The 14,251-nt window shown below is 40.8% G+C and overlaps 1 protein-coding gene across 1 annotated transcript in view; it reads left to right on the top strand.

Moving 5' to 3' along the window:
* The window catches only part of LOC125233212, a 98,582-nt gene extending 87,443 nt beyond the window's left edge, over nt 1–11,139 (top strand). The window contains 14 exon segments of the mRNA XM_048139123.1: nt 494–634; nt 1,146–1,418; nt 1,859–2,032; nt 2,464–2,640; nt 2,827–3,030; nt 3,539–3,781; nt 4,210–4,394; nt 5,609–5,877; nt 6,608–6,757; nt 7,443–7,589; nt 8,386–8,477; nt 8,480–8,541; nt 10,565–10,675; nt 10,677–11,139. Of these exon segments, the coding sequence (XP_047995080.1) occupies nt 494–634; nt 1,146–1,418; nt 1,859–2,032; nt 2,464–2,640; nt 2,827–3,030; nt 3,539–3,781; nt 4,210–4,394; nt 5,609–5,877; nt 6,608–6,757; nt 7,443–7,589; nt 8,386–8,477; nt 8,480–8,541; nt 10,565–10,675; nt 10,677–10,763 (2,315 nt within the window). The 3' untranslated portion in view covers nt 10,764–11,139.
* Nucleotides 11,140–14,251: the final 3,112 nt, after the last annotated feature.

The raw sequence follows: 14,251 nt of genomic DNA, 5'->3' as shown, positions 1-14,251 counted from the left end.
CCTACGTGCCAAATTTGAAATCTCTACGACCAGCGGTTTCGGCTGTGCGTTGATATGTCAGTCAGTCAGTCAGTCAGTCAGCTTCTTCTTTTATATATTTATAGATGTACTTATCTTGAGAGGTTTGCTGACTGAAGAAGATCAAACAAGAGACGTCAGTCAAGAATTAGCTGGAAAAAATATCGTGCCGAACTCAATAGTTCCAAGCTCTCCCTATGTACCTGCAGATTACAAAATTAAGTTTTGTAATTTGCAGGTACATTTGATTAAATCATTCTTGGCATATGCCAAGTCCGCTACTATATAGTCCGCGCTAAGGAAAATGCCATGCTGCGCAGTCGCACTATCGCAATCGTTACGTCAACCAGCAACCATAGCTTTGAGTAGATGCCGACTTTCGGAAGACGCTAGTGATTTTAAATATCGAAAGCATGCAGCGTCACTGAGAGTAGCAAGGCTTACTTAGGTATATTTATCTTTGTTTATTCTTCAGGTGGTGGAGCTGACCCTCATTCTCCCGTGGGAACCGCTGCCTCGTTCTCCAAAGCAAATAAATACGCATTGAAGCTAGCCAACACTTCACTGTTCTTCGAATTTGCTACCAACGAATTGCTTAACTCCATCAACGGGCCTGTATGTTAAAGTTACCTACCAACCGATTTGTTGAGAATGTTGTTTAAAACTTAAAATTACTTAATATTTTTTAAAGGACATGAAGGATTTTGAAGGGGTTGTGATCTCAAGATCATAGAGGCATAGCTACTAAACGAGGAACTTCAAAAAAGAACGACATACAAATAATCATTGATACATTTGTCTGACCTATTAACACTGTTCCGACTTTGTAGCGACATGTTGAATTGCCATTATTATCGGCAACCTTCTACACTCCATCCTACTTAGGAATTCAATACCTACTCATAAGACAAAGTTGGTGCAGAATCAGCTCTGGACTGCAAAAACCTACCTATCAAACCTATAAATAAAAATCTGACTCACAAAACTCGCACCTCCAACACTTCTGGTGTTTCGGGTATCCATGGGCGGCAGTGATCGTCACCATCAGGTGATCTGCCTGCTCGTTTGCCTCCTATCGCATAAAAAAACAGAAGAATTAACAAATACCCACCAATCTAAACCTTTCAGCCACCGCCGCAAGCGCCAAGTATTCGACGACTCCCTCGGCTTCCCGACTTCCACCGACTTCGCCGACGCCCTCCAGTCCGTAGACGTGAGCGGAATCCTTGGACAAGACCAACTCGGCCCGGTCATTGAACCCGAATGCGATGAGAACAGCCAGTGTGACGCGGATAGCCCCTTCAGGACTTACACTGGACACTGTAATAACCTGAGGAACCCGAATTTGGGAAAGAGTTTGACTACTTTCGCGAGATTGCTGCCTCCTGTTTATGAAGATGGTAAGTAACAGCTAAAAACGAAGCTAAATAATAGTACCTACCTAACACAAAATACGAGATGCAATGTGCTAAAGGTGCGCCAAACTCCTGACTTATACCGCACCTGGATTTCTTGATGTACACCCACCATCCTGACGATCACCCAGATGTCAGACTGTGAAGTGACAGAGTGTTGCGGTGCCACTATAAATGTGCATGTAAATTGTGACTTGTGACGGAATTTCCTGCAGAGTTCACTTAGACGGACTTTACCTACCATTCATCATCAATATTTCAGCCATCAATCGCCCACTGCTGAGCACAGGCCTCCCTTCGTGTACGCCACTTATCCCGGTCCTGGTCTAATCTCTACCTACCATTAGGCACTTCTATCACATCCTAATCTTCTATTCAGATTTTTTTAAATATATGTAGCGTCATTGTCATTTGATTCTTTCCAGGTGTCAGTCGTCCCCGCATAAACTCCGTAACCGGAACTCCGCTGGTCTCCCCGCGTATCGTGTCAACAGTGATCCACCCTGACATCTCCAACTTGCACACTCGATACACACTGATGGTGATGCAGTTCGCGCAATTTGTCGATCACGAGCTCACTATGACCCCTATTCACAAAGGTAAGTGGGCCCATGCAAGACTATCGTATGTTCTACAGGCTGACCGAAAAGAGTAGAAAAGAAATTAAAAAGTGTCAACATCATAGTGTCGTCCCGTTTTCTCACACCTGTTGATTTGAAAGGGATCACACTACACTTTTTAATTTCTACTTTTTTTGGACAGACTGTAGGCTACTCCAACATGACCTAGTGCTTTTTAGAAATAAACGAAAAGAGGCATGAAAACTTCCGGATTTTGGTCTTTGGTCACTCTAAAGATTTTTCTGGAATAAACTATATTTCCAAGTCAATGTTTAATGGACACCTATACGGCGTGAGTGAACATGAAAGAGAAGATAACACGAGGAAGATGTGACAAAATTGGTTTAGGATTTTGGCGCTTGGCTGGTCAAACTCTAGATTGAAGATGTGTAATAGATGATATTCCCCAGGTTTCCACGAGTCCATCCCTGATTGCCGGTCCTGCGACTCGCCGCGCACGGTTCATCCCGAATGCAACCCCTTCCCTGTGCCACGGGGAGACCATTACTACCCTGAAGTCAACGTAACCTCCGGAGAGAGACTGTGCTTCCCGTTCATGAGGAGTTTACCTGGACAACAGCAACTTGGTAAGTATCACTGTGTATAGGTATAGAAGAATTCGTCCAGAAACTCTGAAAACGACCTTTTCGATGGACCTTAAGAAACATCAAAGGAAGCTTGTCTAAACTATAGTAACTTGAACAACAAGATCTTACCAAATGCTAACTTTTACAATACAATATAACATAAAACCAAATGTAACAATTCCTCAGGACCGAGAGAGCAAGTGAACCAAAACACGGCCTTCATCGACGCCTCAGTGATCTACGGAGAGAACCCCTGCATCGTGCGTAAACTGCGCGGGTTTAACGGTCGCATGAATGCCACCCAACACCCGCTACTTACCAGGGACCTGCTGCCACGGTCTGACAGCCATCCTGAGTGCAAGGCCGCCAGTGGCTTCTGCTTCATTGCTGGTAAGCAAATGCTTCTTCTAAAATTCATGTTTAAAAGACACCGCCACCCAACATCCATTACTCACCCAAGATCCGTGGCCGTGGTCTGACAGCCATCCTGAGTGCAAGGCCGCTAGTGGATTCTGCTTCATTGCTGGATTTGCTGAGTAAGCAACAGTTATTTCATCTGAATTGCGAGGGTCAAATGCAGCCCGAACGCCACCTAAACTCGGTATTCACTCAACATCTGTTGCCGCGGTATGACAGTCATCTTGATTGCAGGGCCGCTAGTGGCTTCTGCTTCATTGATGGTAAGCAACAGTTACATCTGAATTGCGAGGGTCAAATGCCACCGGAACCCCACCCAACACTCGCTACTCACCCAAGATCTGTTATCCTGAGTGCAGGGCCACCAGTGGATTCTGCTTCATTACTGCAATCGAGCCAAAATGAGTCTAGGTCTCTGACACAAATTCGCAAAAACAATCCAATTTAGTCACTGATCTAGAAATTGTCTTTCTCTCCACAGGTGACGGGCGAGCATCAGAGCAGCCAGGCCTCACAGCCATCCACACGATGTTCCTCCGTGAACACAACCGTATTGCCGAGGGCCTGAAGGGAGTCAACCCCCACTGGGACGCGGAGTTGATCTTCGAGCACACCAGACGTATTGTCACTGCTGAGTTCACGCACATCATCTACAACGAGTTCCTCCCGAGACTGTTGTCGTGGAACGCTGTCAATCTTTATGGATTGAAGCTGCTGCCTGCTGGTAAATATTTTGTGGTCAAACCATTTATGGTGTTACGTATAAAAATATTTGGTAGCTTTCACGGATTCATCGGATTTATCTTACACTTATTCAAATTCCAGTTAGGTATCTGAATCCAATAAAAAAATCAAAGTATTTGACGAAAACACCAGTTTCTCAATCTAACAGTCTATTTTAAATTGTGCTGTGAACTGAAATATCTATTTGGGATAACAAACGCAGGTATCGGTCCACTGTTCAACTTATGCAGAATCGAATAGAAACTTTCCTTTCGTCTTTACATCACCTTATTGAAAAATATTTTCACTTTTGCTGTCGAATATCTTAAAAACGACGTAGAATGAGATACGCCCAAAAAGGTAAAATTACTATTTGAACCATTGTTCGCTCTTCACATGTACCTTACCAAGGAATAATTCAAATTTCAGGTTACTACAAGGAATACTCCCCAACCTGCAACCCAGCCATCGTGACAGAATTCGCCGCCGCTGCGTTCAGATTCGGCCACTCACTGCTGCGGCCGCATTTGCCCCGTCTGTCGCCTACGTACCAGCCCATTGAACCCCCGATCCTGCTGCGCGATGGCTTCTTTAGAACCGACATGTTTATGAACGTAAGTTTCCAGCATAACCAACACTCCAGGATCCTACAAGGAGTACTCTCCCACCTGCAACCCCCTCATTATGACAGAGTTATCAGCTTTTGTAAAGTCTGCAACTCTGCATTGGTCCCGTCTTTCACCCACGTACCAGCCTATCGAACCCCTGATCCTGCTGCGCGATGGCTTCTTCAGAACCGACATGTTCATGAACGTCAGTTACCAGCACAATCAACACTCCAGGATCCTACAAGGAGTACTCTCCTGCAACCCCCTCTTTGTTATCAGCTTTTGTAAAGGCCGCATTTGCCCCGTCTGTCGCCCAACCCATCGAACCCCCGATCTTGCTGCGCGATGGCTTCTTCAGGACCGACACCTTTATGAACGTAAGTGACAAGATTAATCCACACTCCAGGATAATACACAAAGCACTCGAAAATTCTACCCTATCCTTCGTAGCTGAGTTCGACGCAGCCGCGATCAGGATTGAAACTGCATTTACCCTGACTGCTCATCCAAACCCCAATCCTGCTGCTAAACCACGATCCAAGGATAAATTTCCATGACCAGTTGCCTCCTGAGGGAAATTTAGAAGTGGTTAAGAAAATTCATAAATTTAGTCATCGCCTCCTTGTGGGTCTCTATTGGTTCCCATAAAGTCTTAAGTCATAATGTTTCGTTTGTCCACATTTTCGTCAGACATATTTGTTTTTTCTCAGAAACGCGTAACTTTTCAGGATTACCATAAAATAAACCTAACCTAAGCTATCTATAGATGACCTTAATGAAAAGTTTGAAAACCCTCAAAAGTTAACTGTTTTAGAATTATGACTAATGATAATCTGGCAAACATTTACATTATGACTGTCGATCTTTTTTTTTAAATAAGTTTACACGGCATAACATAGACAAAAAATATACAATTTCAAAAAAATATTACAACGACAAACATAAAATACAATTATTTTACAATATACCGTGAAAGGCCTATCATCCATCGTCTCACAATACCTCAGACACTCAAGATACACAGCACTGTCTTCCATCTCCATGCAAACAAATCGCAATCAGGTGCTACTGACGTCAGTCAGTAGCGCATTGAGAAGTGTCAAAGCTCGAGGAATTATGTCCGGGAAATAGGATCCGCCTAATACTTGTATCTCAGTGAAAAAACTGTCAACAGGTCAATGTCAGTTCCCTACTTCATTTAAATGAACTTATTCTTACAGCACGCACAAATGACCGACGAACTCATGCGCGGTATCGCCTCAACTCCCATGGAAACCCTCGACCAGTTCATCACCGGCGAAGTGACCAACCACCTGTTCGAGGACCGTCGCATCCCGTTCTCGGGCATCGACCTGGTAGCCCTGAACGTGCAGAGGGCGAGAGACCACGGCATACCCAGTTATAACAACTACAGAGCGCTTTGTAACTTGAAGAGGGCGGCTACCTTTGAAGATTTGTCGAGGGAGATTCCTGATGAAGTTATTGCGAGGTAAGATTTTGACTTCCTTGACACATTCAGACTAAAAATTAAAATTTTGAAAAAACCCCCGACCGCGACGTAGTAGACCGATTTTCATGAAACATGGCTAAGAACACTCCCGACTAACTCAGCTTTCAGACAAAAAAAACTAAATCTAAATCGGTTCATCCGTTCGGGAGTTACGATGCCACAGACAGACACACACACAGACAGACAGACATACACGTCAAAATTAGAACACCCCGTCGTTTTTGCGTCGGGGGTTAACTAGGTCAAAAACCGGTTTTATGCTTTCCTTATGCTTTCTTGTCTCGAACACTGGCGATCAAATATATGAAAGAGGCGCGTTCCTAGCACGCAGTCTAAGCTCGTGTAGGTGAACGCGTACTATGCTTGTATGAGTGAAATATGACAGGTCGACTGTTCGCGTTTTTGACAGGCGGTAACTGTGAGGTAACCGAGAGGGGGTGGGCGGCACTTTCAGCGGGGAGCAGGTGTGGCCATACTGTACGATAGTACTCTTTATTATACTGTGCTTCACCGGACCACGAGCATTGCCTGTTCGATTTCGAAATTAACTTTTCTTTTGCATTCTTCTTTTCTTGATTATTCACCAGTTTAGTAACTTGCATTTTGCATTTTGGTCAAAATAAAAGTCACTGCTGTTATTACAAATCTCAATCTCATTCAAACAGCACAGGACGTCTTCGAAATAACACCAAAACTTCTGTTTTCACAGATTGAAGAGGATATACCCGACTGTGGACGACATTGACCTGTTCCCTGGAGGAATGAGCGAGAGGCCGCTACAGGGAGGTTTGGTAGGCCCCACCTTCGCCTGCATCATCGCCATCCAGTTCAGGCAGCTGAGGAAATGTGACAGATTCTGGTGAGTGAATCTACAATCTTCGTTTATCTTGGACAAATACTTACGTTAATCATACTTACGTACTTTTTATGAGACCTCTTCGCCTGATTAAGAATACTCTGGGTCTGGCAGGCAAGCATGATCGCGCGATAAATGATAGAACATTAGGCCGTCCCTATTGCACTATTTGTAAGTGCGATATCCCACGGCCAGATGTTTTATCATTTATCGAGCGACGTTATACACCTGGCCCCGTAGCCGAATGGCATTTCTATGACGCGAAACGAAAACGAAACGCCGCGAAAGATAGTCTGGCTCTATCGCGCCAATACGCAAGAGCGACAGAGAAAGATATCTAGGAGCGTTTTGTTTCGTGAGCGTTTGTGCATTTACCTACTTAGGGATCATCCACATATTACGTCACAGCGTAAGGAGCTGGAGGATCATACTAAATGTGACAATCCATGTTAAAGGGAACAAAAAGCGTGACATAGGGAGCGAGGGGATGTGGACGGTCCCTTACTACAGTTACTACCATGACTGCAGTCTTCAAAAGTATTTGCTGTTCATTCAGTATGGTCGGAATTGCATCTGCTATCCTGATACTGATAGTGTGGACAAGATCTGACCGAGAGGATTTTTTTGCCTTTATCCTCATTTACTGGAATCCAAACGTTTCTCCAACAACACCATTATTACGTTTCAGGTACGAGAACGACAACAACGCGGCCCGTTTCACGGAGCAACAACTCTCCGAGATCCGTAAAGTGACGCTCTCGAAGGTTCTATGCGAGAACTTTGACCAGAACAGCGACATCCAGCGGGCGGCCTTCGACCTACCCAGCAATTTCTTGTAAGTTGGGACTACAAATGTGCAAATTGCTGGAAATGTTATAAAAAAAAACACGGGAAATTAAGGAAACCTTGATTAAAGAAAGAAAAGAAAATTTGATAACTTTTCGTTGTACCGCGATGGTTCGATGATTGGAATATGAATCATATCCTCATCAAAAGAGCAATGGGTCGGTTTGCACTCTTGCATAAAGTGTCACCCATAAAATAGTGCACAAAAAAATCCTATTGACATAAAATAATGGTCCACTGCTGGTTCGGCTGGCCAGTCTTTCAATCATGGCGACCTCAGCCGAATAATGGAAACAGATTCATGTGACTTCAGTCAGAAAGAGGCGCGTTCGTAGCACACACTCTAAGCTCGTATATGTGAACGATTACTATGCTTGTATGAGTGAAATATGACAGGTCCACTGTTGTGTTTTTGACAGGCGGTAACTGTGAGGTAACCGAGAGGGGGTGGGCGGCATTTTCAGCGGGGAGCGTTAGTGGCCACACTGTACGATAGTACTCATTATTTTACTGTGCTTCAGTGCACGCTGAATCAAAGCTCTTAGACTCTCGACGTACTGCTGCCTAGTCAGTAGTAGTTTATTAGGGTCTCCCCAAACGGCTTTCATCAACCAAAAATCGCTCGTTAGTAATATGAACATGCGTACGCGTTTGGGGAAACCCTTATTCAGTCACATCATTGAGGTAGTATACTTACAGATTGACCGAATAATCTCCAAAAATCTCACCTGAATGTGTTTTGTTATCGTTTCCAAGAGCTTGTAAAACACATTTTATCTTGACAGGAACCCTCGCGTGCCTTGCGGGTCTCTGCCGAAGGTTGACCTTTCGGCGTGGAGAGAGAGCTCAGCCCAGGGTTGTCTCATCGCCGGACGAAACGTGCCTGTGGCGATTCAGCCTTCCCTTCGCCTTGTACGTCGTGCATCTGTACTTCTGAAGGGGTGAGTCTATTCTACTAGAATTACCTAGTACATACTCTAGTAGATACTTATGTCAAATTTTAACTTTGATATAAATATTTCAAACCACACCCCATGTTACCTCATGTTAGGGTCCTTATCAAACACAGACAAGAAGTCACAAACACATCAACATATTTTTCGACGCCGTATAGTAGACAGTGTGGAAAAATTACCAATCGACGCATCGCGAAATATAGTCTGACCCGTGTTGTACCTTATACCTCTTCTTTTTTTCACGCAACCTACCAATTTACCAGTCATTATAACTTGTTCAGCAATTTTGGTGCAGCGTTGTTGCGTTAAAGAAATACGAATAATTAATTAGAATTAATAACAGTAAAATGAGCCATTATCATCTATGCAGAAAACACATATTCCTATATTTCTACCATGCTGCACCGAAATTGCTGGAAAAGTTACGATCATTGATAATTATCTACTCGTAACTAAAATGTACATATTTTTAAAGTCACAGACGGGTCGAACGCGATAAAATAACATTTTCATCTGTTTTCCAACGTTTCGGCCAGGTTGCACTAGCCTGTCTTCCGCGACCACGGCCAAACGTGGCGCGGTGGTATGGAATGTTATTTTTCACCACACCAACTGTTAAAGGCTTATTTTGCTATTCGAAAACAGATAGCAAAATTGCATTTTATCCACAAGAGTGCAAAGTAATTTCATACAAATTTTAACTTGATGTCTTAAGCTGGCTGGTAGAATTTACCTATAAATGATGATTTTGAATCATAAATATTAAATAAATTGATGGATTTGATTTAATTTGATGTTTTATAGTTAGTATTTTGGTCGTGTTGGTGTAGTGAAAAATGTTGTGTTTCACTCGGTGGCAAAGTTTGTTTAACCTTCGTGCTTGAAACGCTCAAGATTCCACTTTTTGAACCACTCGCTACGCTCGCGGTTCAATATTGGAATCTTTCGCTTGCTCGGGTATCAATATTGGCACGTTGCACGTTATTGATACCCGAAACGAAATATTCCAATATTGAACCGCTACTTTGCCCCCTTGTAAAACAAATAACTATTTCCCCTCACTACCTCGGAAACTTGTGTTTTGTCCTTTAATACCAGCGGGTAAAAACGCATTTTATCCACTAGTGGGTAAAGTAATTTGACCTTGAATAAAGTCAATTTAACTGCTTTAAAATTGACAAAAGTAGTTGAATTTAGTAATTAAGATGATTTACCACCCGTGGAACTACTGGAAGCAGTGATAAACGCATTTTCTTGCGCTGTAGTTTCCTCGCTATAGTGAGGGGAAAAGTTTTGTGTTACACTCGGGGTGCAAAGGTATTTTACTTCTCGTGTGTTAAAAAACTCGCAAGTTCAGGATTCTATTCTCGAACCACTCGCTTCGCTCGTGGTTCAACTATAGAATCCTTTCACGCTCGTTTTTCAATTCCACACTCGGCGTTAAAATACAACTTTGCCCCCTTGTATAACAAATAACTATTAACGCGTTCGATTCGTATGCGATTTTGAAAACATGTACAAAACGCGAGATTTAGGGCCCATTTAGACGGTTCCTACGAGAACTCGCATACGAGTTTTATTACATTGCGGTATTTGATGCTGTGCTTTGTATGTAAATCGCATGCGAGTTCGCAAGCCGACTAAATCATAAATAGGGATGATGGCCTTAAATAGGGATGACGACTACATAAAAAAAATTGCATTCTATTTAGTCCGTCAGTTAGATTGTCCAAAAATATTGAACACATATTTTTCGCTTTTTCTTATCAATGAAAAAATACGAAGATATAGAGCATCAAAGTTCCGGAGTGGGCGCTTGTTGTCGTCACTTTTAAGTAAACATTGTACCTAGGCGTGACGTCACGCGAAACTTCATCGCACTGTACCGTCGTCATTTTTTATTTACGTGAAAAAATACGTGTCTAAAATTATTTGATAATCTAACTGACGGACTAATTAGTTTTTTTTAGTCGTCTCGGCTATTGTTAAATATGTATTATGGTCGCAGGCCCAATGCGCGTCCCTCCGCATCACGGACTGCGCGCAGCTGCTGCGCGAGTGGCCGCGCGAGGCCGTGGCGCGCGACGACGTGTGCGCGGCGCAGTGCGGCGCCTCCGCCTCCGCCTCCGCCCCGCACGCGCGCGCGCGCGCGCAGGCCTCCGCTCAACTTCAAGTTCCCCGACCTATCGCCGTTCGTCGCTAAGTGAGCAAGTGATCGTTTGATAGACGACCGTGGACTTAAAGTTGGATCAACTTGAAAGACACGTTGTTTGGCAAATTCAAAATCGGATTTAATGACCTTCTTACGATCTTGAAACGAAAGAAGTCTGTTTGTGGATTGACGAATCAAAAAGTTTCTCAAAAAGTCTACGCGAGAACAACCAAATAAAAATAAAATTATGACATAAAAACAGTTATGTAAAGAACATTTCAAAGAATTATATTTCACTAAGGGTCTCGACCGATATTTGAAGAACGATCACTCATTCTTATTTTGGTTGTAGCTAAAGACAAATACGATATGGTCCGTGTAGCATAAAGGAACGATCGGCAACAGAAATAACTAAACGACATACATAGTCTGTCTAAGAACAAAGAAAACTATAGGTATCCTTTTCTTTAAAAGGATGCATATAGTTTTCTTTGTTCACGTATACATATCTAAAAAAATATTTTAAATGTCGATTATGTCGATGTAACGCTTGACATGCTTCGATCCATTTCCGAGGATCTTTTCAAAAGTAGCGACCCCTATACTCTACTACTACTCTGCTACTTTTGAAAAAGATCCTCGGAAATGGATCGAAACATGTCGAGCGTCATATCGACATAATACATGACGTAACCCGCTTAAAATATATGTTTTTTAATAATATGTCTGAGTCTCACAGGAATTTTATAGTTAAAATGACATACATATCGTTTACATTTTCCCTTGCTGACTGTACTACTATAGACAAAAAACTGTAGGCACAGGTCTTTATTTGTTTTACAACAATCTACCGATTTCCGGTAAAGTATATAGACCTTCGTATTTATAACCTAGTTATGGTCAATACAATAAAAATGCTCAAAAAATAATGACTTATTTACAAGCTACTTTCTTCTCAAAAAAGGTTGTACAATATGGTGGACTTTTTGGTGAAGTTAAAACTAATTTAAATATTATAAGTGCCGGGAAAACAATATACGTAACTTTATGCAACTGTTTATATAAACAGGTTTTAAAACACAAGTGATTTTTGTAATTATTGATTTTAATCGCCAAATGATAAATGGTTGCATAACAAATAATTTATCTACGAACATATAAAAAACCTATTGATACGTTGATTTAAAAAGATGTTTTAATTGTATATAGCATCGTAGCAATTTAAAGGTATCCCCAAACCTATCGACACGGACCAAAAATCGCTCGATTAGTATGAAGAAGCTTACGCGCCGTCGTCGCTGAAAGCATGAAAGTATGTTTATACTAACGAGCGATTTTCGGATCGTTTTGCAAAAAAGTTAGAATCCTGTTTAATAAATTTGCGTCGATATGTTTGGACCCTTATGAAAAGTTATGATATGGGCGTAGATAAAAATGAGTCCCACTTTTAAATTATTATTTAAAACTAGGGATTAGAAATGAAATACTTTTCCAGTATATTCCTTCCCTTGTATATTGCAGACTTGCAGAATTTATATACTCCTTGTTTAAGATTATAACAAATAATTAGGTAGTTAAATGTAATAAATAGTTGCTATTTATTAGTCTAATATAGGGTATTGTTAAGATCTGTACATTGTTTAAGACACTTCGTTGCTATGCAATAATGTGGCTTTAACAAACTGTTTCATAAAGTACCAAATTACATTTTATAATTTTATACTCTTTCGAATTAAAATTCTTTTTAATTATAGTTAAGCATTTATGGCCATCGTTAGCTTTAATTTTGATGTGGCGAAAACAAAATTAGGTTAAGTATTGACATATAAATACACCAGTTCTGAAGATACAAGTTTGAAATGTACTAAATGTTATGAAATGTTACCAAGATGTACAATTGTGTATAAAAATCAATAGTTACCTTAAGGCTATATTCACACGAGAGTTCAAAAAACTTCACGGTTACCCTTAGATGCATATGGTATCAAAAACGGTACAAAAATAACACAACTAGACATCAGATCGGCGTTAATATGAGACTTTGTCATACCTACTGCGTCAAAGTTTAATATTGACGTGAATTTAAATTATTCTTAAGTAATTTTGCAAGTGAAACATATAATTATGATATGCATTTTAGGGTTAAAACCTGGCGTTCAGAAAGTCAAATTTAATTTTTATTAACGGCGGGATAGAAAAGAGGTATCCATTAATATAAAACGTTTTATGAATTCTCGTGCAAATGCGGCCTTAGTAGTTTATGTGACTGTGACACAATAATAGGCATTAAATACGAATGTATATTTGTATAATGTCTAATTATGTACAGTTACATACACTACTTTATCTACACACATGATATAAGCTCGCAATGTGTTCAGAAACCGTACAGATGTAGTTCGAAAAGGGTTCCCCTCGTATTTTTCCGGAAACGTTCGTATTTATCATGCTAGTTCAGTCAATGTCAGTACATCTTGCACTGAGACTGACTGAAATAGCATGACACATTCGTAACAATACGAAGGCAAATCTACACCTGTATGTTAATAGGACCGACATCGCGCTACACATTCAAAAAAATAATTCATTCTCAATTCATTCTTAGAATAAATAAAGTGGAAAATGACTGCCTTGGCTAAGATTTGAACTCACTGCGTCTGAATTTATACTCCAGCGCTCTACCAACTGAGCCACCAAGACTCAACCAAGACAGCGAAATTTCCACCTTATTGGTTTATGGGACCAGGCAGGCAAGCATGGTCGCGCGATAAATGATGAAACTTTAGGCCGTATATCACACTATTTGTAAGTGCGATAGGGATGGCCTGATGTTTTATCATTTATCGCGCGAACATGCTTATACGACCTGTATCTTTTATGATATTCGATATGTACTCCCAAACAAGAAAAAAAAACAGTTATCATTATACTGGACGTAATTTGAAGTTTCTGAACGCATCATAGAGTATTTATTATAATGTATGTGTGTAGATAGACTTTACTTTACCGGTATGTGCTGTTCTAGTTGTTAGTTAAACATTTTTCAACATTTGTCACTGCCTAAATGTACTTGTATAAATTATTGTAAAAAACATTGGCCGAAAAAAGGTGTAGAATAGTTAAACTAGATATAGGAACAAATCTCATCTAGTGACAGAAGTAAACGAATATTTTGTTTAATAATGTTGTTTTATTAAACTATCATTTCTAAACGCAAATATAAAAAAGCTTATTATGTACAAATCACTTTATTTTGTTGCATATCAAGTCTATTTAGTTACCTTCTTGTTACAATAAATACGTTGCGTTTTGAGTATATAAAAAAAATGTGTTGAAAAAAATTAACAACACAAAAGTTTGACATTTTGTTACGAATATAGTCTTGATTCGGGCTACGGGCCAGTTGCACCAAGATTGACAGACTGTCAACTGTACTCAATACCTTACAATAACACCATCTGTCAAATTTAATATTTCTAGCATATGCTAGCAAGTATGACATGTATGAAGGTTACAGCTAGACAACGTACGCTAGCGTTTATG

This window comes from Leguminivora glycinivorella, chromosome 14 (assembly GCF_023078275.1).
Source record: "Leguminivora glycinivorella isolate SPB_JAAS2020 chromosome 14, LegGlyc_1.1, whole genome shotgun sequence".
Taxonomy (NCBI): domain Eukaryota; kingdom Metazoa; phylum Arthropoda; class Insecta; order Lepidoptera; family Tortricidae; genus Leguminivora; species Leguminivora glycinivorella.
Note: the sequence above shows the minus strand (reverse complement) of the source record. Positions and strands in the feature narration are given on the sequence as shown.